Source organism: Mastacembelus armatus, chromosome 9 (assembly GCF_900324485.2).
Source record: "Mastacembelus armatus chromosome 9, fMasArm1.2, whole genome shotgun sequence".
NCBI classification, from domain to species: Eukaryota; Metazoa; Chordata; class Actinopteri; order Synbranchiformes; family Mastacembelidae; genus Mastacembelus; species Mastacembelus armatus.
Window position 1 is genome coordinate 19,997,076 of NC_046641.1, and position 25,384 is coordinate 20,022,459.

Below are 25,384 nucleotides of genomic sequence, written 5' to 3' on the forward strand. Positions count from 1 at the left end.
ATTATACAGCATCATTATCATCTTAGCTCCTCTCAGCTACCCTCCATCTCTCTGCAATCAGCACTGATACAGACAAGTGATTTCTATAAAGTGGAGAAACTAAAGTCTGGCCTCTGATCTGCAACCATCACGTCAGAAAAGCAGACATTTTCTCGTTAATATGTGGGTGTTTCCAGACTGGGTTTGAAGATAATGTGTGTGTGTGTTTTTTTTTAAAATGAATTCTCGTCCTAAATACTCGTGTGCCTACAAAGCAGCAGGGTAAACCCGGGTCTGCTGGTCCAATTGTCAGCATCAGATCCGGTCTGACTGAACTGGGTGTAAACTTTGTGTTCGAGGCGGAGAGAAGCAGCCTCAGCGGACCAGCAGCACTGGGAGCTTGTCTGGGAGGGACACTGGTGCCACTGGTTTGATTCCCAGTCCCACAACGTTAATGTTGGATTATTTTGAAGACAGGCAGAGAAAGAAGAAGAAAAGTCTTTCTGCTTCCGCCATGGTCCACGGAATTACTTGGATATGTTGCCTGTGATGTTCTGGCGAAACTTGCTTCATGCTGGACGATGTTTTCGCTGCCTTTTGGAGAGTCTCCATGTATGAAGTATATATGTTTATTCCCATAGGCCATCTCTTCTTATTTTATTGCCTCCAATATTTATACTGGAGCTGGTAATTAACATAATCTTGCATTCCTGTTAATTTTGACGAAATGAAGGACAACACGGACTCTGGATTACCACCCAAACGCAGATTTTTTGGCAGTTTATGAATGCAACTGTAATCACCCAGGGGAGCCTCAAGTACTTAAATGGGTCCATCACGAGAAAGAGACAATCAAGCTCCTTTATGCCTCAAGATCAGCTGCAGTTTCTGCACATTGTCTGTTATGAATAGACCCATCTCCAATTGAGCCTCTTCACTTTGGAGATTTTTCGATTTTCGATTATACAGCTATTGAAATTAGAATGCGCCGCTTTTCCTCTCTTAGCTTGGTGGCTCCGTTGCCTTTTCTTGATTGACAGATGAAATTGACACTCGGGTTGCCTCTTATCAAGCGCAGCATTTCAATCCACCGCTAATTGCAGATATAGTGCCATCCTTTCTTTTCACTGCGTTTGATTGCACTGGAATACAACCTCCTATCGCGCACAAGAGGAATGATCGATCATATACAGTGTTCTTTCTTCTAATTGCATTAAAATTTCTTTTGTTGCCAGGGTTTAAATGCAGGAGAAACTGTTATTCGTTGTTTTGGACCGGATATAGTGTGGGTTGGGGCAGAGATGCGTAATGCGCAGCGCAAACTCCATCTTCTCTCCAAATAGGCAACGTTCAAGATCCGAAAATGGTGAGTCACAAACATCTGGACGAGTTCAGTTTGCAATCTTTTGATTTTATTTTCTTTCAATAAGTGTATTTTTTGGTTGATTCCTCTTTTTGCTCTTTTCTGAAACTTTTTGCATTCTGGATAGGCTAATCTTCGCAGGGCTGTGAAGGTTTGGCAGAGGTACAGGTTTAATCAGGAGGGGACTCGACTGTTCGCAGGCATTTCTGATCAGGGATGGAGAGTAAACCCACCAAAACCCCGTCCATCCACTTTTACTTTGCGGGTTAACGTGCAAATAGTGAAACATTTTCAGGCTGCAGGTTGCAAAATTTAAACGAAACTTCATTTTTTGAATTATAGGTGCACATGTTTAAATGTAAGAGAGAAATCAAATCAAATTATTTTTTGTTAGATCTTAATGATTCCTCCCTGACTGGATCCTCATTTTACCAGCACAGTAACTGGATAGAAGTGAAATGTTTCACGGACAATTTTATTTTTTATTTCCAGTATCTTTAGAAATAATGGATATAAAAAGCTGAAAGACACGATGAAACTAGTCGCTGTTTTTTGACGCAGTCTAAGTCGGAGGTGAAGAAGGAGTCCGGTGAGCCCAGTCCGTCGGAGGCCGCCTGTCTCTGCTCTCCCCCGGCGCCCAAGACCCAGTGCGCCAGCTGCGGCATGGAGATCCATGACCGATACCTGCTGAAGGTGAGAACTGAACAGCGCTGGAACATTTACACTGTTAGAAGAAATAATAATCTTCAACGGCGTTTCTTTATTTGCTTTGTAGGGTTTCTGTTATTGCTTATTGTTGTCCTTTCAACACTCACTGAGCTCAAAAATGTACGCGGAAACAACTTAATGTTGCAGTATTTTTTCTGGAATAATACAAAGGCTGAATAAATAAAACCGTGGTGTACTTCATCTTTCTTCTTAAGGTTCCCTAAAGCGTCATGGTTCATCTTGATGAGCGTGTTGTTGTGGGAATTATCGCCGCTGCAGCCTCATTAGTGTGATTGTGTGTTTTTTAATCTCCAGGTCAATAACCTGAACTGGCACTTGGGCTGTTTGGAGTGCTCAGTGTGCAGAGCGTCTCTGCGCCAGCACAGCAGCTGCTACGTCAAAAACAAAGAAATCTACTGCAAACTGGATTATTTCAGGTAGGATCTGTTCTGTGCTGCCACTGGTTGGAATTTGATTTCCAATTTGATTGTTTACTGATTCTGCGTCAGGCTGTTACTGTTTTACAGCTTCAAGCGAGATTCATTGAATGTGGCAAATAAATGAAAAAGCCAGTTACATATTTAAGTGCCGCTTCACTCAGTGATGCAGGCAGAAAAAAAAAGAATCATGCTATTATATTATTTTATTCTTTAATTTTCTTACAGCCTTCAAGCAATAATTAAAAAATAGATTTGAACCTGGGTTCGATACAGACTTTTCTGTTTTAGCGAAATCAAATCAATTAATTCGGTGATTCAAATGTTATTTTATATTGAAATGTGATATTATTTCGATGCAGGGTTTATCAGACAATTTTGTAGCTGTAAATATCTTATATTATGATATGATGAGTGTTACAGCGTAAATTATAGCCCAAATGGCGACAAAACACACAAATATAAAAATGATCGGTGTGTTGTTATAAATACTCCTGGTCCCCCGCATTATAAAAACAACTCAAATATTGATAATGATGAGATTTTCTTTTTTCTGTCATTTTATGTCATTTAATCCACTGAAGTCGTGACATCATTCTTGGTGAACTAAAACCTTTAGGAGCGTCTTTCTTGCTGTTTTTCATAATATAAAAAGTCATGCAGACAGGCACAGTTGACTATAGGCCCAAATACCAATAATAATTATTCTTTGGAAACTATAATTGTTTCTAGACACGCAAGATGATATTATGATATTTCTCCATTCTGCACCGTTTTTACTAAATATTTCAGATTTTTCTTTAAATTTGGCTCCAGAGTTTTAGTTTGTGAAGCACGTGACCTTAGCACCGCGATGGAAAACGATTCATTCTCAGTGAAATGACTGATGACTTAAATATTGTTTCGTTCACATGATTAATTATTGGGAACAGGTTGGATTATTTTTCTGGGCGTTTTTCCAGCTACTTCAGATTTTCTCTCCACGATCAACTTTAAACTCATAGACCCCTATAACATGATTTATCTTCTAAATTCAGGGAATATTACTTTTCTCAGTGAAAAATATGCTCTGCATGATGGGACACAATGGGCTTTTAGTCTACATGATTTTTTTTTTATATCACAACAAACCACTAGCAACCAGAAACACAGTCCTGCAGTGAAAACATCTCCATTATCAAACAGGCAAAATGGGAAACTGCCCTAAAGGTCCCCAGTGGTTGATTGCATTTACACCAGTAATGTGCAATATCAGCTGATTTATAATAATCTCTGATTTTGTGGCCTTGTACTCTGCATCAAAAATAAATCTGGTGTTAGGACTTTGTTAGGTTATTTTCTGCTCACACGGTGTACATCTTTAATCAAAGTACCACAAACTAACTGATTTGCAGAAACTGAAACAGTGGAGCGATATCCTCTGTTTTTCAAACTCACAGTTTTATCGCCTTTATTTTTTAAAACAATCTGCTTGCTGCACCAGATTCCAAACTCCAGACCAGAAAAGGTCTGAGTTGACAAAAATGTTGGCACATTGAAATTTACTTAAGTTACCAGTTTTTGGAAACCACATAAACCTGAAGAATTTCCTTCTTATCATGGTGCTGTGGAGCAATCTCTGAAATCTCATGTAGAGTGGTTCTCAGCAGGCCTGTTTGTAACCCCTTACAACGAAGCACTGTCCAGCAGTGACTTGTTTTGCCTGAGGACACTAGATGAGTTAAAGTGTTGATTATTTTGAAATAAAAGCAGAAAATCTTTGTGAAAGTTTTGTTTTTCCCATGTGTATTCCTTTAATCAGCTTGTCATCCATGTAGACCATTTTAGGCACTTCAAAACCTGCTGCTGAACTGAGGGAGAGAGGCTTTCTGACTCCTATCCAAAGCTTCTGATACAACAGCTCAACAACACTCCTCTCCATGCGTATTACACAAAATGCCACAGCAAAGGACCGAAATATTATGAGAAAAGAAAACCTAAAATATACAGTTGGTTGTATTTATTTGTTTTACTGAGTTTTCAATGAAACGTAACTGTAGCCTTGTGTTAATTGATGTGATTTTCAAATTTGCAGAAAAGAACAAATTGTTGTGGTAAACAAAACCAAAAACGTGCAACAAAAGAAGGAAAACATTGGCAGTGTTGTATTTAACATGTAGAAATAGCCAAATTGAAAGGATACCAGAGTAGTAAGAAACTATTTCCGGTGTGTGGAGTGAAGCAAGATAAGTCACAGAAATGTGGAGAGGGCAGGTTGCATTACAGGGCAATAAGAATCATCTCATGATGGAGGTTCAAAGAACAAGTGACTTGCACTACATGACCCACAGTAGAAAAACATGTTAGACAATATTTAATTGCACAAGTTTGCACATTTTACACAAATATTTAAAAATTAAAAGTAAACACTTGTTGTATTCAGGACATTTTTTTTTGGAACAATAGGAATAGAGATAAAATCATTACAAACTAAAATAGAAATGAGCAGGTGGTCCTTTATTCGTAATTAAATTATAAAACTGGTACTGGTATAATGTGTTTTCAACACGACTAATACAACTAATGTATCACTAAAGTCTTATTGTGTCTGTCAACACACATGTAAAACTGTGCTGTCAGAACGTATGTATTATCTTAGATATACACAGATGTCTTACTGTACATGAAGTGTTTGTGCACATACAGTGTGAAATCAATATTTTATTGTGTATGACTGTGTGTGTGTATGTGAAGAGGAAGTCTTGAGAGATTAGAAACAGGTACTGAGTTTTGTCGGCAGATAATGTTAAAAGATTTTACTAAGAAGCAGGAGGAAGATATTGCAATCAGCCAACCTTCACCTGCCTGTTTCCATCTCCTTCACAGTAGGTTCGGCACTAAGTGCGCCCAGTGTGGTCGGCAGGTGTACGCTAGTGACTGGGTGCGACGGGCCCGGGGCAGCGTGTACCACCTGGCCTGTTTTGCCTGTTTCTCCTGTAAGCGGCAGCTGTCCACTGGGGAGGAGTTTGGCTTGGTGGAGGGCAGGGTGCTGTGCCGCAGCCACTACGACATCATGCTGGACAACCTCCGCAGAGCGGCAGAAAATGGTAACAGAGGTGTAGCTCAGGTGATGGTGACTGATGACCTCAGTCAGAAAAAAATATGCAAGATTCAGGACCAAGGCTGAATTAACTTCTTATAATCCCAGCGTACATGTTACCGCTGTACCCTGAAACCAACCAGTACTCTGCTCTACTAATTATTCCTTTAAATAATTAATTAAGCAAAAATGCTAAAAACGATTCCATCTGTTTATATATGAATTTTTCCTATGCCAGTAATGTATTTAAGGTTTTCACTGTTGGTCAGACAATAAGTTCAAAATGTTAATTTGGGCTTCACAAATAATCACAGGAATTTTTTACTATTTTCTGACACATACACATTAAAACTACTTATATAGACTAAACTAGATTCTGACACAGGGTCCCTCTAAGACCACAGCCACAAGAGGGAGGATCCAAAATGTTTCTATTCTACTTCGTATTCAAGCAACTTTTGATCCCTCGACTTCAAAAGCTTTTTTTCCACACAATCCCTGACAATATCGGCGATATATTGAATAAGAGCTAAAGCCTGCTCGTTGATACAGTCATGTAACTCTGTTATTGAGTGAAATATTAAAATATCAGGAACCCTTTTAATAGTATAGATGCACTAATATAGATTAGACAATGAAAGTGCACGTTTCCTTGAGCCTTAGTTTCTGCGTGAAATTCTTGACTTGAATTTAAGATAGAGCACGTAAGGTTTGAACAGTGGACATCCACCCAACATGTGATTAAATGGAGCTGCTAAATCTGTGACTTCAGGTTAACTGAGCTTAGAAAACAGGGAGTTTTTGTTGAGCTTAACCGAAATGAATCAGTCTCAGAAGTCAATAAGATAGACACAGAGAGAGGTACAGCATAAAAGAATATTTCAAACCATTTTTCATGTACTTCATATTGTATTGTTAATAGGTGCTGTCTGTTTCTGACTATCTTCTGTGCTTTCAGTGAAGAACATGAGCAGCTGTTGGCAGAAAAACATTTATTTATGTTATGTTTGGCACATTTGGACAAATCTTTGGTTTTATGTTACAGACATTGTGCAGTTGTAGCAGGATTGGCTATTATGTCATGAACTTCACACTATAATGACTTTTTTTTTTTCATTTTTGTGTCAAGTGACATTATTGATTGATTGATTATTGATTAATTGTCTTCAGGCACAGGACTGACTCTGGAGGGGGCCCTACCCTCTGATCAAGACTGCCAACCAAAACCAGCCAAGAGGGCACGGACTTCATTCACTGCTGAGCAACTACAGGTGGGTTCTGTTTCTGTGTGTGTATTCAAAGCCCTTAATTAAGTAAAAGTACTCTGACCACACATTCAAAATACTCCATTACAAGCACAAATACTGCACTTGACTTAAGTCAAAGTATGTAAATGTGAACAGGAAAATGTACTTGAATTATTAAAAGAAAAGTATTTTATGTAATTTGCACTACAGTTTTATTTCTTATGCATGAATTTTTAAGCAGATTCAAAAATTTGTGGAGATGAAGTTCAATTATTTTATTATTTTATTTTTTTTACAAAGCATCATTTTAAATTATTCTGTATATGCTCTGTATGTTAAATCTAAATTTGTAAAGTAACTATGTCTGTCACATTAGATTTTTGTAATGAAAAACACAATATTTCCCTCTGAAATGTAGTTGAGCAGAAAAAAACAAAACAAAATACTGAAGTAAAACACAAGTACCTCAAAGTGACTTTAATGCAGTATGTGACTAAATGTACTTGGTTACTGGGTTCGTTGCAGCGCGTCATGTTGTTTCATACCGTCTGTCCTCACAGGTCATGCAGACTCAGTTTGCTCAGGACAACAACCCTGATGCTCAGACTTTACAGAAACTGGCAGAAATGACCGGACTGAGCAGACGAGTCATACAGGTAGGCATCCATAAAACATCACAATTGAAGTTCACACTGTATTATACTGCAGGTGGAGGCATGAGGTAATTATAGATGTTCTCTACAAACAAACATGTAAAATGTAGAGAGAATGAGAGAAACAGAAGAATCTTTACCATGGCCCTCAGTGTTGTTATAAACTTCCCCCTGCCTTCTGTATGTTCACATTATCTTTGGTATTTCTCAGGTGTGGTTTCAGAACTGCCGTGCACGACACAAAAAACAGCCGCCTCAGAGCAGTTTCTCCCAGAGCGCACCACTGTCCAGGATGCCTCCATCATTGCCAGACGATATCCACTATTCACCGTTCAGCAGCCCAGACCGACCACATCTACTGGCCCTGCATGGATACCTGGACAGTGAGTGTCAGCCACTTTTTTTATTTCTGAGTAGAGATGAGTGACAGACAAGAAAATAATATATATTACTTCTTTAATGGAGTATTTCTACATAATGCTACTTTATACTTCTACTGGACTGTATTTTGAAACAAAATAATGTACTTTTTACTAATTTATATTAATTTATCTAAGAGCTATGGTTTCTAGTTATTTAACAGATTTCGCAGAACACAGCTTCACAAGAAAAACACATGATCAGGTAACCCAATATGGTGCACTGTTAAACTACTCATTACTATGGTGTATAGACTAGTTCAAATCATCTCTTGCTTGAGAGTTCAATTAACAAAAGATTAGATTACGAGTATAAAATATAAGAGCAATAAAGATGGCAAACACATAACACTATGCTACTACTACTAAAATAAACTCTGCAATAAAATGTGTGCTAATATACAAATGTGAAGGGAGGTGGAAAGGATTTTGGAAGAGATCCCAGATCCCCATTTTTTTCTTGCAGAAAGATGTCATGGAGAGAGTTTTTCTTCTAACACTTTCCAATACATCCTGTGACAGTATAATTTTCTTGTATGAATCAGGTAACAAAAAAATACATAAAAAATATTCTTGGATTGCAAAAGTGGTAGAAAATGGAAATACTCAAGTAAGTACAAGTACTTCTGAGTGCATGTACTTCATTACTTTTGTCCACTGTACAACATTTAAAACATAGGGTTAGAGTTGTGCTGACCAATGCTGGGCTAGAGAAATATGGTTTTGAGGGACATGTTAATCAGTTAAGGAGTACAGTGATGTGCTTATAACAGGCTACACATTAACCCACAGCCAAACAGTTCATGTTCTGTGGATTCACAGTAATATACTAATAACAAGCTCTCTTGCCCTTTGCTCTGCTCATGTCAGTTATGTAATATTTTATAAGATCTGCAATATATCAGCACTGAAACCACCATTATTCACAAAATTCAGTTTTGTTTCCCAGTGTTGTACCTTGTTGTTTATCCAGGAATATCTTATTTCTTGTTTCCTCCAAAATGTCCAGTTGTAGTTTTATTTCCTTCCTTCTTTTACATTTTGTTCCCAGTGAGAGTTGGTATTTTGTTATTACCTGATTCACACAGTTTCTAGTGTAAATTTCAGGCTGTAATATAAAGTGTCTAAAGATAAAGGATGTTGTAGGCTGTACAGGTTGTAAAGTACCTTGATTCCCTGTGGATGCTTTAGGAGTTTTTATCCCACCTCAGTAACATTTTCTTTAAATAAATTACAGTAATGTGTCACACTGTTTCCCAAACTCATTTTGTTTCTCTGTTCATGCAGCTCATCCCTTCTCCGTCCTCGCTGCTCCGGGCCACTTGACCCATTCATCCATCTCCTTACCACAGCTTCCCATCAGCCGCTGACCTCCTGTGTCAACTTTTTCATTGTCACCATGCTAATGATGTGATAAAAAAAAATTCTTTGGGACATACTGCCAGTAGTGTGCCAGGACCTCGACGATCTGTTTTCAATCAGTCAGATTCTTCTGTGTGAGACTACAGAGCTAAACTTTCAAAGACAGCAGCCTGTGGTGACAGGAGTAACATAGGAGGTTTTTATTCGTTTTGCTTTTTATGATGCAGAGAAGAAGACCACTTTTATTTTCTTCTCCTCTTTGACGGGACACAACACATGACATCAGGTCAGGATTTGTTTTCCCTTTTGTTTACTCACAAAGTAGTTGAATTATATTGCTGCAATGTGAGATTTCAAAAAAGAAGAAAAAATTTGTGTTGTAGCAGTATTACGGTAAAACCTCAGCCTTTTTTATTATTTTGTATCAGTAATGAGCACATTTGCAGCTTTACTGTTGTTTGTTGTTGTGTTGTTACCAGAAAATGGAAACTCTTATTTATTCAGAAAAAAACTTCACTTTTAAAAAAGCACTTTTAAATGTGTCTTGGAATGAAATAATTCAGTGATTGTACCTTGTAAATACTGCTACGGTTTAATAAAGTGTATCAGATCTGTTAGTGTTTGAATAATTCAGGGTCAGGTTGATTTCCTTAAGCAGAGAGCAAGACAAAGTGTTTGTGTGTGTGTGTGTGTGTGTGTGTGTGTGTATGTGTGTGCATCTTTGGCTGAAAATGTCAAATGAAATAGACATTTTCGAAGATGGATCGTCTCCACTGGAAGCGCATTTTAACAGCAACACCTATGAAAATCTAAAGGTCACCTGTCAGGTGCCAAGTACCTGAAATAACTTATCCCTCCGGAAAACATACTCATCTCCAATTTACATGCTATTATATACTTAACAGGAAATGTGATCAATCCTGAAAATGATTATAGACAATTTCACACAGCACAGCAATTGATCGGCCAGTTTGTCTGCTTTTTTGAGGTCTTTTTACACAGACTACAGTTGTCTGACAACAACCTAAGCTGCTGTGGTGAGAAGAATGAATGGGATACTTTACATCACACATGCGCACAACGTTACACAAAGACACACTCATCCCATTGTAATCAGTGTGCTTTTTTAAAGCAGAAGTTCTCTGAGCAGGTCACACCCATGCACCTATACTTTCCTGATCGTGTGTAAATTTACACTGCTGACACTCAGACAGCAAGACTGAAACTAAAGCTAGATGCAGGATTTCTGAGCAAGAAATATACGCAGCAGGATGTTTGGCTTGTTAGTACTTTCTGTTGCACATATGGACAGTTAAAGCAGAATTTTCACCACACAAAAAACATACAATTTTAGGTGCATGTTTTGGAAATGTCACTAGATTACTTACAGAACAGGTGTGGTTACACATTTAATGCAAAGAATTGGCTTTTTCTGCTCTTTTTTCTGTTGCTGCACGCAGTGGCTGTTCATTTTCCACACTGATACACTAGCTTGTCTTCCTTTGTTCAACAGCTTTGTTTGATTTACAATCAATTTTTATTCTTAAGGCAGCTAGCACGAGACTTTGCAACAACCGAACTATATTCTGCTACGGTTTTGTGAGATTAGCAACAGTTTTGTTTCTTTTCATTCAGTAGGAACTTAGTAAACATCCCAATATAGATGAAAAGGTTGCAAGTTTATAGTACAGTTTATACATGTAATTTTTTCTGTACACTATTACACATCACCCCATTATTATTTTAGCTATTCGACAGCACATTTGTCATTGTGGTGCTCCAGAAGTCGACCAAAAGTGGCAACACTGCAGTGAGTTTGGGTAGGTCCAGTGTTTGTAGCCTGTACTACCATCTCATGCGTAAACAGTATAGCTGGTTTGAGTATTTCAGGGATTATGGGCATTGGTGCATTACCATATAATTATATGCTGCCATGTAAGCCGTAGATTAATGCTTGGTGGGCTGCACAATGATTTACAATATCTTGATGTTACGATCCTTAACATTTTCATATCTTGAAGCCCAGTTCTTCATACTATTTGATGCTATTTATGGCTTGTAGATATTCTGCAACCTCTATAAATACTAGTGTGTATTGTCAGTGGTTAAGTCTGCCATTACCCACACTGGATTCAAATGGCACAGACATGCACAATGTACTCATAGGTCATATGCACCTGAACATGAATATCAACATGAGAGTCGTGTCCATCCTCAAATTTAACTTTTAGCAGGAAAGTGAATATCCATATTTTAGTTGAATACATTTTGTCAACTGTTTGCTTTGTTTTTCAACAGTTTTTCTCCATATGATTAAATCAGGTGTACACAAACCTCAAAGATGAGTAAAAATGCAGAAAGAAGTGTGATCACAATTGCATAAATATAGAATCACAGTAGTGTTATTCATGTTACTTTTGGAGGAGCAGGAATGTCAGAAACTTGACAATTTGACCTAGAGCTGCTTTTACGCAGAAACAGAACTATAGCATATCAAAACATAAACACAGGCCCAAACATTGACTGCATGGCTTAGCTGTATTTGAGTGTCTGCATCGTGGATACCTGTCTTTGTGCAGGAGTGTATGTGTGTGAAGGACAGAGATTGGAGAACAGAAATCAGAGGACATAAAAGAAGTCTGATGGAGTACTCTTGTTCTTTGCTAAACTTTACCTTCAAATCAAATTCTCTTTTAATCAGTCACTTTCAATGAATTCAGTCCAGGAGAAAACCTGTTCATGAAAATGATGATGCTTCTTGTGAAATCATAGAACAAAAAGTGTTTTCATGCTGAGAGATGATTATCAGGCTGACACAGTTTGGGCCACCTGCCAGCACTACACTGCTAAAACATTTTTCTCCAACATTTCTTACCCATTTAAGTCCCTCTCAGATACAAGCGCTTAAAGCAGCATTTAGACATGTTTCTCTCCATGCACAAGCATCCCTGAGCGTTTAAGCCGCCCCGTTTTGTCATCCTGTCATGCGTCCGCCTCTGTGATTGGCAGCTTCAAGTGGTTACAGATGAAAGCGGGCCCCCCATGCTAATGAATAGGCCCCTGATTGCAGAGCTGCTCGCTCGCTGAATTACAGCGTCGCCCGCCTAATGAGCAGATACACTGCAGTGCCCCTCGTCTCTGCGTATTCACATTTCTCTCCTTCACACTGATGAGCTCTCCCCTGCACAACAGTCAACAAAACCTCTGTGGAAGATTGCAAATGTGAACCATCTTCATCAGCAGCCTCCTCCTCCTCCTCCTCCTCCTCAAGTTTATTTCAGATGCTGCCATATGCTTGTAGGAGCTTCTATTTTTTGTCTTTTTTTTCCACTTTCACTTGAGGATATTATTACTGCACTGATGATGCCATGCAAAGTATTTGAATGCCTGATGGGTATGATAATGTCTTAGATTCAACTCTTAAATAAAAGAGCTAAATTTTGTATAAAAAAACAAGGCCCTTGCAAAGATTTATTAATGTTTTCATTGAACCTTGCTCTCTTCATGTCACAGTCATGAGTGTTAGTACAGCTTGATCCATTGCCTACCTCAGTTTAAATGAGCAGAACTTCTAATGTGCATTAATATTAATATCACAATGGGCCAAAGCTATTTTCTTTTGCATATGACACCTATGAGGTGGGAGCCATGGTTGTATAGGTGTATAGGGGGTGTGCCTATACAATGTGACGTCGCTGTGACGTTACGCACCGCGAGATTGAAGCCAATTCAGTCGCCATTTCCGGCCGTTATGAGCGTCGCCATGTTGCTTTTGAGGAGTCGGAAGTACCATATTTGGACAATAAGGCAGTATCAGAGAACATTCCCATGGCGACCACTGAGCCAATCAGCAGCGAGCTTGTTGAACGTAAACGCCCCCTGGAGACAGCGGCTAAAGCTACGACGGCTATAATCTGATCTGACATTAGCCATAAGACTCAGCCTGAGGATAAATATCAGTATCTGTTATACATAATCAATTCTACGTCGATAGTATGTGTATGGTAAAGCAACCTGTCAGTCAAATGTGTCAATCATCCTCACGTAGGCATGGAACGAGGCGACGTGGATTAAAAGAGGCACCTGATTGGTCAGTTATTTATCTTAATATCTTATGTTACGGAGCAAATATTGACATAAAAAATAGGAATATTAAGAGCGTGTTCAAACAAAAACGACGAAGTCACAATGATCACAGTGGCAACAATAGTGACTTGGAAATTGGCGCTGATTGTTGAACGGAAGTCAATGGGAGCTAGTAGCTACTTTCTATATGGCTTCAAACCCGGAAGCAGGCTTACTATGTCAAGCCTCTCTACAGTCACTGGGTATAAGTGAAGGCTGTGTTTTAATGTAATGATTCAAAGGAGGCTGAAAACCTTCCAGATTCAGTAACTAATGAACTTTGTCCAAATGAACCCCCAGCCAAATATCAGTTGTCCAGTCATAGCTTAGCAACATGCACTCAAGCTTTGGGTTTGTCCACCATGTGAAAGAAAACGGATACAAAGGGGTTGGATTAAGATACTCTGCATTCAAAGTGTTTGCTTTGTGTCTGTCTGCGTTAACATAGTGCCCCCAATAAACTAGCCTACATAAAAGAATAATTAGATTTCTTTATTTTTCTATCAGACATGGATCATCATCTGCTGGAGAAGGTGAATTTTGGCCTTTGTAGCAATGAAGTGCATATTTAAGACAGATGCAAGATTTGGGGTTAAAGTGGTTCAGATGGAAACTAAAAGAGCTGCCTCTCTTTATCAATCAAGATAAAGTCTTTTGGTATAAAGATGCACATTTTTAATGTAGCCTAACCAAATATCTGAAGTTCTGACACTTGTAATGAGACAACCTGCTGAAAAATCTGGTGTAACTTTTAATTGTATGTGCTGTGTGGAAATGTCATAAACATAGCAAAGGTAACTGAAGGGGACGTGCTAATAGCTACACTGCGTAAACGTTAACTAATTCAAAATGACGACAGAGCACTTTTGTGCTGTATGATGAGAGTTTTTGGTACATCCACGTTTTGCACACTATCATCTTTTAACTGTTAACTTAAATTGCTTAGGGACAGTGTTCAGTTTAGCCCTTCATTAGTTGCAAAGTTCCCTTTTGAATTTTCTCTTCTCTTCTCTGGATTTCAGGCTTGTTCTCAAACAAGTAGATGTGCCAGCTGGCCTCACAATGCAGGGGGAGCTTTCTTACAACAGCAGATGCTTATTTCTAGAAGTATTTAACCTAAACGCATCACATCTAAACGTCAGGGCATCCATCAGCTGTTTGGTAACACAATAAAACCAGGAATTTGAGCTCCTGTCGGACTGAGGGTGACTAAAATTGTAGTTCAGCTGGTATTGAAGTCTGAGGCTTGGTCAGTAAACAACAGTGGGAGGGTTAACACTACATGAGGTGAAATGATCTTTCTTTAGGCAAACTGGACCACAATAAATTTACTTTGTGGCTTTGGGTGTTTTGTTTAAATGTGGATATGGCACAGGCCTACCATTTAATCCTGGATATAAAATCTCTCCAAAACTGCATTTAGTATCAAGTTTCCAAACAAAGCCTAAGCAAAGTAAACTGATTTTATCTGACTCTGGACTATGGGCCAGTACATACTGTGCTATAGACATTCAGAGAAACAAACAAGAAAAACTTTTTAATGTATAAACTATGATTTTTACAGTAGCGCACAAGGGCAAGGGGAAGGTGGATGAAAAGCAGCGGAATAGCTGAAACATGTGATTCACTTCACCCAGGCTGACAGCCAGCCATGCACCATGCAAAAATAAACACAGGACTCTGCAGCAGGTTCCCAGAATGTGTTTATTTTGGAGGAGATGACAACAGCTTTTGAAATATTGCAGCACTCCAGTTTGATTTATAAGAAGCTGGAGCAGGATCTAAATCACTCTCTGAGGGATGTTGGAGGCCGAAATGCTTGACGGTTTGCTGCACACTAGGAACAGATGGTGGCGCTACAGCTACAGACTGGGAACTCATTAGTATTCTCCAGTTTATATACATATCACATATTCCCTGATTTTCAATATTATTCAGTTTATATTGTAGCAAGCATAGGATTATAGAAACAATAAAAAAAGCTACCTGTCTTGTGTTATACCAATAAAATCTAAAGAGGAAATATTATTACAACTATTATTCAGTAGATTGGACCTGAAAAACAATCTTAACTGTTTTAACCTCTGCAGTCATCTGTTTGTTTTACATTTTAGTACAGTAGACGCTGACACATTATGTGTGGAATTGGGCAATTATCTACTTATAGCTGTTGAAATGTTATTATTGGGACAATATGACGGATTACCAGGCTGTTCAAGTGAGCAGTGGTTTTAACTGTAATTCTGTTCTCCATTAAAGTAAATCTCAGCACCACACTTGATTTTTTTTTTTTTTTTTTTTTTTTTCAGAAAGACAGGTTGTGATGCTGATTGAGATATTTCATTGAATTTCAGGATCAGAACTCACCCAGATGTGATCATGTTTACTTTCTGTATTCTAATATATTCTAATCCTCAATGGCCACAGTTGCTATAGGATATTTAACCTTTGATTTGAGCAAAGTTAAATAATTACTTGATTAACAATGAAAAAACTACAAAAAAAGAGTGTGGCACTCCTAAATAATATCTCCTGTCGTAGAGAAAAAGTGTTTTTTAGAGAACTGCTATTCTTGTCTGAACCAAGACACATGATGAGGTATTGGCTTGTAAAACTGCAGCACTGCATGTGTTATACTACATTATGTAGTATATTTTTTTACCCACAAGGTGGCGGTATATCCATGCTGCAGTCTAGGTGGGTTGTGAGAATCAATATGAAAAACTGCATGAAACTGTAACAATAACCCCTCACACACACAAGAAACCACAACATTTGCAGCTGTTTTTTTAAAATTTATTTCCAAGAGGTATTATTTAAAAAATGTTACAATATGTAAGTATGGCATGTATTCTGCAGTGTATATTCTGATGTTGCACTAGGAGTTGTTTGTATTGCTGTTAAGCACAATGATACAAATACCTGTACAATGTTGTGCAATCCAGCACAATACTCCTGTGATTAGAACATAAGAATTGTAGTTTTCCTTGTGTTGGAGTTGATTGAACCTTGTTGCAGGCAAAGCTGGATAGAGTTAAGGTGTCTGTTATTGTGTCTGCCCCCTGAAGAAGCTGGATAGATGATAACTTCTATATAATGATTACACAAAACGGCACAAAAGAAACTTCCCCCACTAACGGTCCAAAATGTAATCAACCAGCTTGCAACCCTGAAATCACATCTTCTTTATTTGCTTTTAGAGTCTTGTGGCTTTGATCATGAGGATTGCCTCAAAAGCTTGTGAGGCATTAAGAAATGCCCCACAAGCTTTTGTGTATGTGTGTGTATTTGTCTGGATTGAAAGGCATGTAAGGTACTAAACCATGTCAGTGTCACTGAGATCCAATCCTACAGCGAGAATAATGCTTACCAGAGGAATTTTATAATACATAGCCTACTGTATTAGAAGAAAAGGGGTTGAGAGATAGCTGACACTAGTTTCTGTCTGTGTGTGTGTGAATATAAACCTGGTTTCCAGTTCGGCGAGACCTACGCCCTGCATTTCTTTGTGCATTTCTCAAGGGTCTTCACTTTCTTTTCATTCTATCCCTCCATTGTTCCTGTTTCCCCCTGTTTTCCCTGTCCTGCCATTCCGTCCTTGGGTGAAACCTGCCTCTCACATTGCTGTGCATGCATTGTGTCCACACTCAATGGGATCACTGTGGAGACTGCATGGCCACTGTTTCCAGCCCGCTTACTAGTTTGTGCTCCAAGTTTCATGAATCAGGTCAGACAAAGACCTCAGGAGGCTGATGCCATTGTTTGCAGATATGAGGCCAAATACAGCTGTTAAAGTCAAATTTGTGCTTTATGAGAGTGAAGATAAATATACTTTGACATCACTACACTATTTGACAGCTATAGTTACTTTACAGATAAAGATCTTACATGTAAAGCATTTGATCATTTTGTAAACCACAGTATATAGTTAAAATCAGTTCCACCCTGACAAAGTTAATGTATCAGTAAAATTCAACTTACTTACAATTTTGAGATATATGACTTGATATGTGACAGTTTCTGTTGTTATATATTAAACTATCCAGCAGTATATAAAGTACTTAAAATTTTAGTAGCCACATAGCCACAACTTTACCAGCTACAACATTAATTACTTAGGAAATGAAAGTGTTTGCAAACTTGTCATGTTGCAGATAATAAATTGTTTTTAAGATAATGACACTGCACCAGAGTTATTCTTTACCTCATTCACCAGGTGTCAGGTTTCATGCCCTTTTTGTTGCTGTGGGATTGGATGCAACAGTGGTCCCACCCCAACAATGAGTTGTGCCTCTGCAGCCGGACTCACCTGTGAATTCAGGTCCAGCAACATCAGTCGCAGTCGAAACCTGATCTAGCAGCACAAAAGAAGAGCTACTAAAGAACACAGCTAAATGTAAGTGATTTTCTTTCTTTCTCCTCGGTTTATATTAATCAACTAACTTACTGTCACTGCGTAAGTAATAAGGCTTTCAGTTTCTTTCAGTATGAAACAGATTTAAAGCTCACAGTTCTGACAGTATAGTACAGTATATCACAAATTGAGTGATGCATCCAAACCTAGCAGAACGTTCATTTTATTCTGTATATTATTAAAGAACAGAGCCAAAATGCTCTGGAAATAATTAACACTGTCAGCAATCTTTTACAAAGAGGTGCAAAATGACTACAAAGATACATGAAAGAGAAAAAAAACAGATGTGACACAACTAAAAATCAATGTAAAACATTGTTAGAATTTTGATCAGAAGACTTGTCTGTCTAAAAATGTGAATCAAAGTTCATTCTTGACTTTCATTCCTGTTCATTCATATCTGCTGCTTCCAACATCAAGAGGAAACTTTATTCATAAATCCTATGCATGTGTTTTTTCCTTTTTTTTTACTTATTGACACGAAAGTGTCGAGAAAGTTAACTTTAATCTAAATCTCCTGCAGTGGACACCATGGCCTCCACCTTCTCAGTGCGCAGCTACTCCGTACGCCAGCCCTCTTTCTCCAGCATGTCTGTGAGGGACAGTGGGCGCAGCATCCGCTCTAAGGCTTCCATCTCCCCTCTTTCCACTGTCAACACCCTGTCTCTGCCCCGCTCTGTCTCACTGGGCAACGGCCTCAATGTGCTGGGCTCCAGCCTCTCCTTCAATGGTCTCGGAGGTGGTGCCAGTGAGAAGGAGACAATGCAGGGCCTGAACGACCGGCTGTCAAACTACCTGGACAAGGTGCGCTCGCTGGAGAGGTCCAACGCTGAACTGGAGGTGAAGATCAAGCAGCTCATGCTTGAGAGGGCTCCAAAAGGGCATGACATCGAAGGGATGATGGCACAGGCACATGCCATCGGGCAGGAGGTCGGTGTCTTTGCGCACATAGTGATGTAATTGATAAACTCCACCTTAATCAGATAAAGTCTACAGGTTGTTGGTCACATGTTGACTGTTACTGATGGTGTAATATTGAAGCATGCCTTCAGTGTGTGGGCACCTGTTCTTGTCTTGCCTTTTTACCTATGCAACTGACATAATGCAGGGATGCCACACACTGGCTTGAAGTACAGAATTCAAATGTTTCGGTGTGCAGAGTGATGATATGCTTTAATAGGAGGATGTGTTATTTTTTGCCAATAACTTACATTAAATAAATCAGAGCACTAACATTATAAAATGCATTGTCTATAGTCTATAGTCCTGTGCCTGATCTTAACTAACGTTCCACTATGTTTCTCTGCTCAGGTGAGAAAGAAAACGCTGGAGAACGCACGTATCATGCTGGAGATTGATAATGCCAGGCTGGCGGCTGATGACTTCAGGGTCAAGTGAGTGGCACACAGAGGTTCCTTTCTTTTGCTTGCCTGTGAGTGTTCACATGGGAGCGCCAGACTGCAAAGCAATGTGAATAAATGACCTTTATGTCAGGCTGTGAAATAAGAGCCCCATTCCCACGGTGCTCAGGTACCCACAGGAGGTGAACATCCAGGCCATCAGTTAGTGCAGGAGAGATTGTGCAGGTCAGAGAGGCATCATTCATTTCTGAGAAGTCCACAGTTGGCAAGGTAAAGATGGAGCAAAGATGGTAGAATCAAGATATCCCCCCTGTGGTTCTTCTTCACAATGTGTTGATTTTATGATAATGATGAGTAACCCAGTTGTCAGTGATTTATATTAGCAGCAATGTGTTCGTGTACATTACATGCATATTTTTGTTTGAGTTTGCATGGTGTTTTCTTTTTTTTCGTGATCATCCATTCAGCTATTTTGGGATTTCATTTTTTAAAAGTCTGTACTTGTGTCTAATTTCTTTTAAAATTCATTTCAGGAGAAAGAGTTAGCAAATAAGTGTTGTACATTCCTGCTAATGACATTTTTCCTTTTGGTTTTAAATCTCCACTGTGTTTTCTACAGGTGGGAGGCAGAGGCGACTTTGTGTCAGTCGGTAGAGCGGGACTGTCAGGCTCTGAAAAGAGCAAAGTCTGATCATGACCAGATCATTGCAACTCTACGAGGAGACCTGGACAGCTTAAAGGAGGAGCTCTATTTCCTCAAGAAGAATCATGACGAGGTGAGATCTCTGCCAAGGTCACATCATACATTCATCAAACATTGATCATGTTTGATGAATGTATGATGTGACACTTAGCAAGTTGGGAAGTGTAGCCCTGTTTAAATAGAAGATGTATTTGAAGTGAAAGTCAGTTGACTCATGTGATTAAGGTGCCAAAGAAAGTTGAGTGTATTGATATTGAGCTGCAGTATCTTTTAGTGTATTTTTTCTTATGTCAACAACGCAGCTGAACTAAGTTAACATAAGCTAATCTTGTTGCTCGGTCAGTCCAGAAGGTTTAACAGTGTCCAGAAACATGATAATGTTAGTGTATGGACGCACCCTTTGTCAGGTACCCACAGGAGGTGAACATCCAGGCCTATCATGGTGCTTCATGATAGCAAGATAACACCCAGATATACAACACAGGAGTATTTAAGCCCATCCAGCCACAGGGACTGTGTGTGCTTAGACATTCAGGTGTGGTGTCCAGGATGTGGACGGAGCCTCACACACTGCTCCCTGCAGACTACACTGAAGACAAAGCTGGAGTTTTTTTTCTTAAATTAAAGATTTTACTTATATATGCTGAGGTGGTCAAAGCTTAAAGAAGAACAAAGAATGAGTTAATCAGGAATAATTAAACTTCAACAGCTGCATAACAAACTCTTTGTGGTAGTAACCCCTCACTGCTGCTCTAGCGAAACTTTGTACTAAAAACACACCCTAGATTTGTCTGTGTAGATTCTCAGTTGTCCAGGGAAAGTTATCTAGACCTCAACCTCTAGACACCCTAGATTTGTTTGAGTCAGGCTGCCAAAACTCCATATTTACCTTAAAATTAACATTGGAATACATTTTCAAAGACTTTGTCCTCCATCAAGATTTTGTCCTCCATCACAGACTGTTCATTGTCCCCTATGAACAGGGTGAATGATTACAGTAAGCAAAACCTGTTTCAGTATTTATATAAGTATTGTTTTAGGACAGACCTAAAAAGTTATGAACCTATCCTTTTATTTTGAAAGCAAAGGTTCTCATTGTTGCTGGCAAAATCGGTTATTTGGCCAAACATGAGAAACCTCAAATTATGCACCTACTGTTTCAAAATGACTATTCATTGTGACTGGTAAATTTGCAATGAACAATATACTTCACTCCAGGAGATGAGCTCCGTCAAAGCACGTCTATCCAGCGAGCAAGTGAATGTGGAGGTGGATGCGGCTCAGGGTCCTGATCTGGGGGCAATAATGGCTGAACTGAGGGTTCAGTATGAAGGCATTGCTTGCAAGAACAAGGAAGAGGCTGAGGCCTGGTACCTCAAGAAAGTGAGTCACTGTAGTGCTTATTTTTCTGGTATTAATACTTGTCTTTTTGTGTACTATGGAGTGCATTACATTCATTATACAATATATTATTTTGATGTGTGTCTGCAGTTAGAAGCAGTGCAGTCAGAGGTCAAAGAGAGCAATGAGGCTTTGCGTTGTGCCCAAAATGAACTCAGTGATAGACGACGTTTCCTGCAGGCTCTGGAGGTCGAGCTTGACAGCCTTCGTAAACAGGTAATAGGCGCCAAACACATGCTTCAACACATGGTACAGGTTGCGCTCTGATCCTGTGCACTTCCATAAGTAACCATGTGTTTCTCATGTAGTAAAACCTGAGCTGGCCCACAACCTTTTTATGTTTGAGTTTCCTGTTATTGTTTTTTTTTTAACTACAGACAAATCAGTGTGTATAGTGTATGATGTTTATGCTTCACCCCACTTTTTTTGCCTTTCTTATGTAGACATGGTCAGGTTTTTAGAAGTATTTCTGTCATTGGAAATTTTAACCATTTATGCATCCATCCATCCATTTTCTATACCCGCTTATTCCTTAACCGGGGTCACAGGGATCAGCTGGAGCCTATCCCAGCTCTCTTTGGATGAAAGGCAGGGGTCCACCCTGGACAGGTCACCAGTCCATCACAGGGCCACATAGAGACCAACAACCTCACACACTCACACTCACTCCTATGGGCAATTTAGAGTCACCAATCAACCTGACATACATGTTTTTGGACTGTGGGAGGAAACCAGAGTACCTGGAAAAAACCCACACAAGCACAGGGAGAACATGTAAACTCCACACAGAAAGGCCAGGTTGCGAACCCAGGACCTTCTTGCTGTGAGGCAACAGTACTAACCACTCAGCCACCATGCTGCCCCATTTATACATTACTTTTGCTATTAATTTTAACTTCTTTACTAGCTTGCTGACTAGTTTCTATACTGTTATGTAATGTTAAAAGGACCACTGTTCTGTTTATAGACATTAGAGATTACTTCTGCATATGTGACAACAGTTGTATAAAGGCTTTTTGTGGTTCTTGTCTTTCGTTCTCTCGTGCACACCGCATACATTAGATCCATTTAAAGATAACAGCTGTTTTCTCAACAAAGCGCTACAGCAAAAAGGTGTCCACAGCAGTTTCATTGTGTTCTAATAATCAGTCAGTGACGAGACATAGAGTCAAACAAGAAAATGTTTTGTCTTTGCTTCTGCTACATGTGAGCAGAGATCAAAAGGCATACAGAGGTGTACACTGTGAGCGACTAAAGCTCATGGATGTTTACCCAGCCCAACAGTGAGCAAACAGTATTGAATGCAGTTATTGTTGTGCTGACAGTCACTAGTATCTGTGGTGAAGTGGTGAGGGTTTGTGAATAAAGGTGCTCAACAGTTCTGGTCTACAAACCAATACTGGTGGTAAAAATGTACATCAAAGATACACTGATTGTCTGACAGTGGTGACATGGTTGTGGACCTAACAGAGAGGTGTCATGTATAGTACACCATGTCCTGTGTCAACAGTCTGAGGTAAACCACAAACTTTAACCTTTCGTCTGAATTAGTGTACATGTAGACCATGCAACCATTTAATGCACTGAACTGAACTATTTTACAGCACTGCATCAAATGAGTGCAATGTGATAGCAGTTGCTTATAATTTAAAATCGACATACAAATAGCATTAAATTCTGCAATACCCCACAGCTCTGTGAAGAGTTTCTTTTAGCTTGTTGTCATCTGTGTTATTTCCAGTTATAGCAAGCAGCTGATATATACACCGTCTACCACTGTACGCCACTAGTCTAGCATCAAGTAACAAATAATCTGTTAGTGTTTATTATTAATGTGGCTGTATTCTGAAATTAAAGGAAAAAATGAAGAAGATAACTTTCTCCTGGCTGTCCTCTGGCTATATTTATCATTCAAATATGTTGCTCTAAGTTGCACCTTTTGAAAATTAATATGGAGGGGTTTGTATTAATTTTAACATGATTTTTATTGCTGACATTCTTTTGTACTGTATAAGTCTATATAGGACAACTCATTATGCCTGTGTCTGTTGTCAGGTTGGCGTATTGGAAGGAAACCTGGGAGAAACTGGGCACAAGTACTCTGTGGAGATGGACCGTCTTCAGGCCACACTGACTCATCTGGAGGATGAACTGTCTCAGCTGCGTTTGGACATGCAACGCAACAAAACTGACTATGAGCAGCTTCTGCGCATCAAACAGAACCTAGAGATGGAGATTGCCACCTACAGGAGGCTGCTGGAAGGAGAGGAGATGTAAGTGTAAACAAGGAAACAACAATACTTTCTCAAAACTACATACAGTTCTATGACCACAATTGTTCCAAGAACAATATTATCTTGAAATATATTTATGTGATTATGAAACAGAATAGAGAGGTGCACATGAAGTGTATTTCTTAAAAGGAAAGCTGAAGTGTTTTACTTGCATCAAATATTAAATGCACAACTTCCTGCTTGGTCTTTCACTGTCACATTGGATTAAGTCAAATTCTGTTGTCCTACAGGGTGAAACAAACTCCCCCACCGCCTAAAAGTAAGTTTAAGTTATTAAGTTATTTACTGAAAGTTATTAGGGACCAAATGCAACTAGCTGAAACAACACTTCACATGGTTTCAAACACTGAACAATTGTAAAATACTGTATCATCTATAGAAAATAGCTTGTTAATGAAACAGGGATGGCTTGTTCTTTTGTCTCATCCTGTGTCACTCTAACATTATCAGCTTGTGTTATCAAGCCTGGAAAGCTGTTGACATCTGGACAGGATCCACCTGCTTGATTAGTTCAGAAAAACTGTTCCACACAAATAATGATTCACCCTGTGAAGGATGAACTCATTGACATTGTCTCTTGTATTTGTGCTTTGTGCAGTTTACTTACATTATGTTGAGGGTATTGATTGGTTGTTAAAATATGACATTTCTTTGGAGTTTAATAACCTCAATATGGCCAACTAATACTAGTGGTCAGTGGTCAGTCCTGTTCCAGTAGACAAGAAAGATCTATGTCATTCAGTATTTTATGTGATAAACCTAGTTTTACTCTGTGTTACAGAAGATCCTGATGTCAGGACCAGGAAGATTGTAAAGGTCGTTACCCAGACCATGATTAACGGAAAAGTGGTAGATGAGTCCAGTGAGGTGGAGCAGATTGAAGAGCGTAAAAAATGAGTCCAAGTGTGTGCAGAGAAGGTGCAGTAATATTGCTTAAACCCAAAGTGTCTCCTGACTCTTAGTTACGTTTTGCCAATTTTATGTCTTATTTTGTCTCTATTTTATTGCCTTAAGCTTGCCAAATGTACTGAAATGTTCTGAAATGCAACTGAAGATTAAATTAAGCCACATAATCGTTTCTGTGCATATGCGTACCAGTGTAAAGTACATAAGTACAATGTTGTGGTACTTTCAAGGATTTGCTACATGGTACTTTGTACTCCACTAGACTTTACAGATTAAGATTCAACAGACCAAAGTGTTCATAACCTTTTGAACAGATTATGAAGTGTTGATAAAGGTGATGCACTGTTCAGTGCATTGTCCTGCTTATCAAGTCATTTTACCCAACTGAGCCTATGATTTACTTAAAAATCTTGAAAAAAATATTCTTAAAAATTAAAAATGTTTGTTTTCAGTGTAGATCAACTTATTTCAAGCATTTTAAGTGTGATTTTTAATAGTTATAGTGTAGCAACCTGCCTTTACTTTTCAGATGTTTTTATGTTGAAATATGTTTTTAGGTCTCATGTATATATCATACATAATAAGAAACAATCACAATCAAACTGTTGTTTATTTCATACTTCTGAAAAGAAAATTGTATTCATTATCCAATCATCCTCTGAAATGTTTTAATCATCTGTTTGATAATAAATGCCAGAGAAATGCCTGTAGACTGTGCCATGGCTCTGTGAAATGTCACACTCATTAACACAGTTGATCTGTTTAATGAAGTGTGAAGTCTTTAAGCTGAGTTAAACTAAAGTAGCTGCTGCTTGTAGATTCATATTTGCTGCACAGACGTAATCAGACTTCTCACTTAACTCTTGGCATAAAAGTAAATAAATACTTCCTAAAATGTTGAACTATTTCCTTTATTACTGAGATTTTTAGAAG

General features: G+C 38.8%; 2 protein-coding genes across 2 annotated transcripts; both read left to right on the forward strand.

Moving 5' to 3' along the window:
- The first annotated feature begins 395 nt into the window (after positions 1–395).
- lhx6b (LIM homeobox 6b) lies at positions 396–9,676 on the forward strand. Its single transcript, XM_026321658.1, has 9 exons — positions 396–591; positions 1,215–1,345; positions 1,904–2,035; positions 2,366–2,487; positions 5,353–5,573; positions 6,737–6,837; positions 7,374–7,469; positions 7,678–7,849; positions 9,173–9,676. The coding sequence occupies exons 2-9, from the start codon at positions 1,343–1,345 to the stop codon at positions 9,253–9,255; spliced, it is 930 nt and encodes a 309-aa protein (XP_026177443.1). The 5' UTR covers positions 396–591; positions 1,215–1,342; the 3' UTR covers positions 9,256–9,676.
- Positions 9,677–17,673: 7,997 nt separating this feature from the next.
- Positions 17,674–24,834, forward strand: krt1-c5 (keratin, type 1, gene c5). The gene is made up of 9 exons (XM_026321743.1): positions 17,674–17,768; positions 18,310–18,716; positions 19,098–19,180; positions 19,767–19,923; positions 21,069–21,233; positions 21,342–21,467; positions 23,307–23,524; positions 23,776–23,804; positions 24,327–24,834. Exons 2-9 carry the CDS (start codon positions 18,318–18,320, stop codon positions 24,440–24,442), a joined length of 1,293 nt encoding a protein of 430 aa, XP_026177528.1. The 5' UTR covers positions 17,674–17,768; positions 18,310–18,317; the 3' UTR covers positions 24,443–24,834.
- The last annotated feature ends 550 nt before the right edge of the window (positions 24,835–25,384 follow it).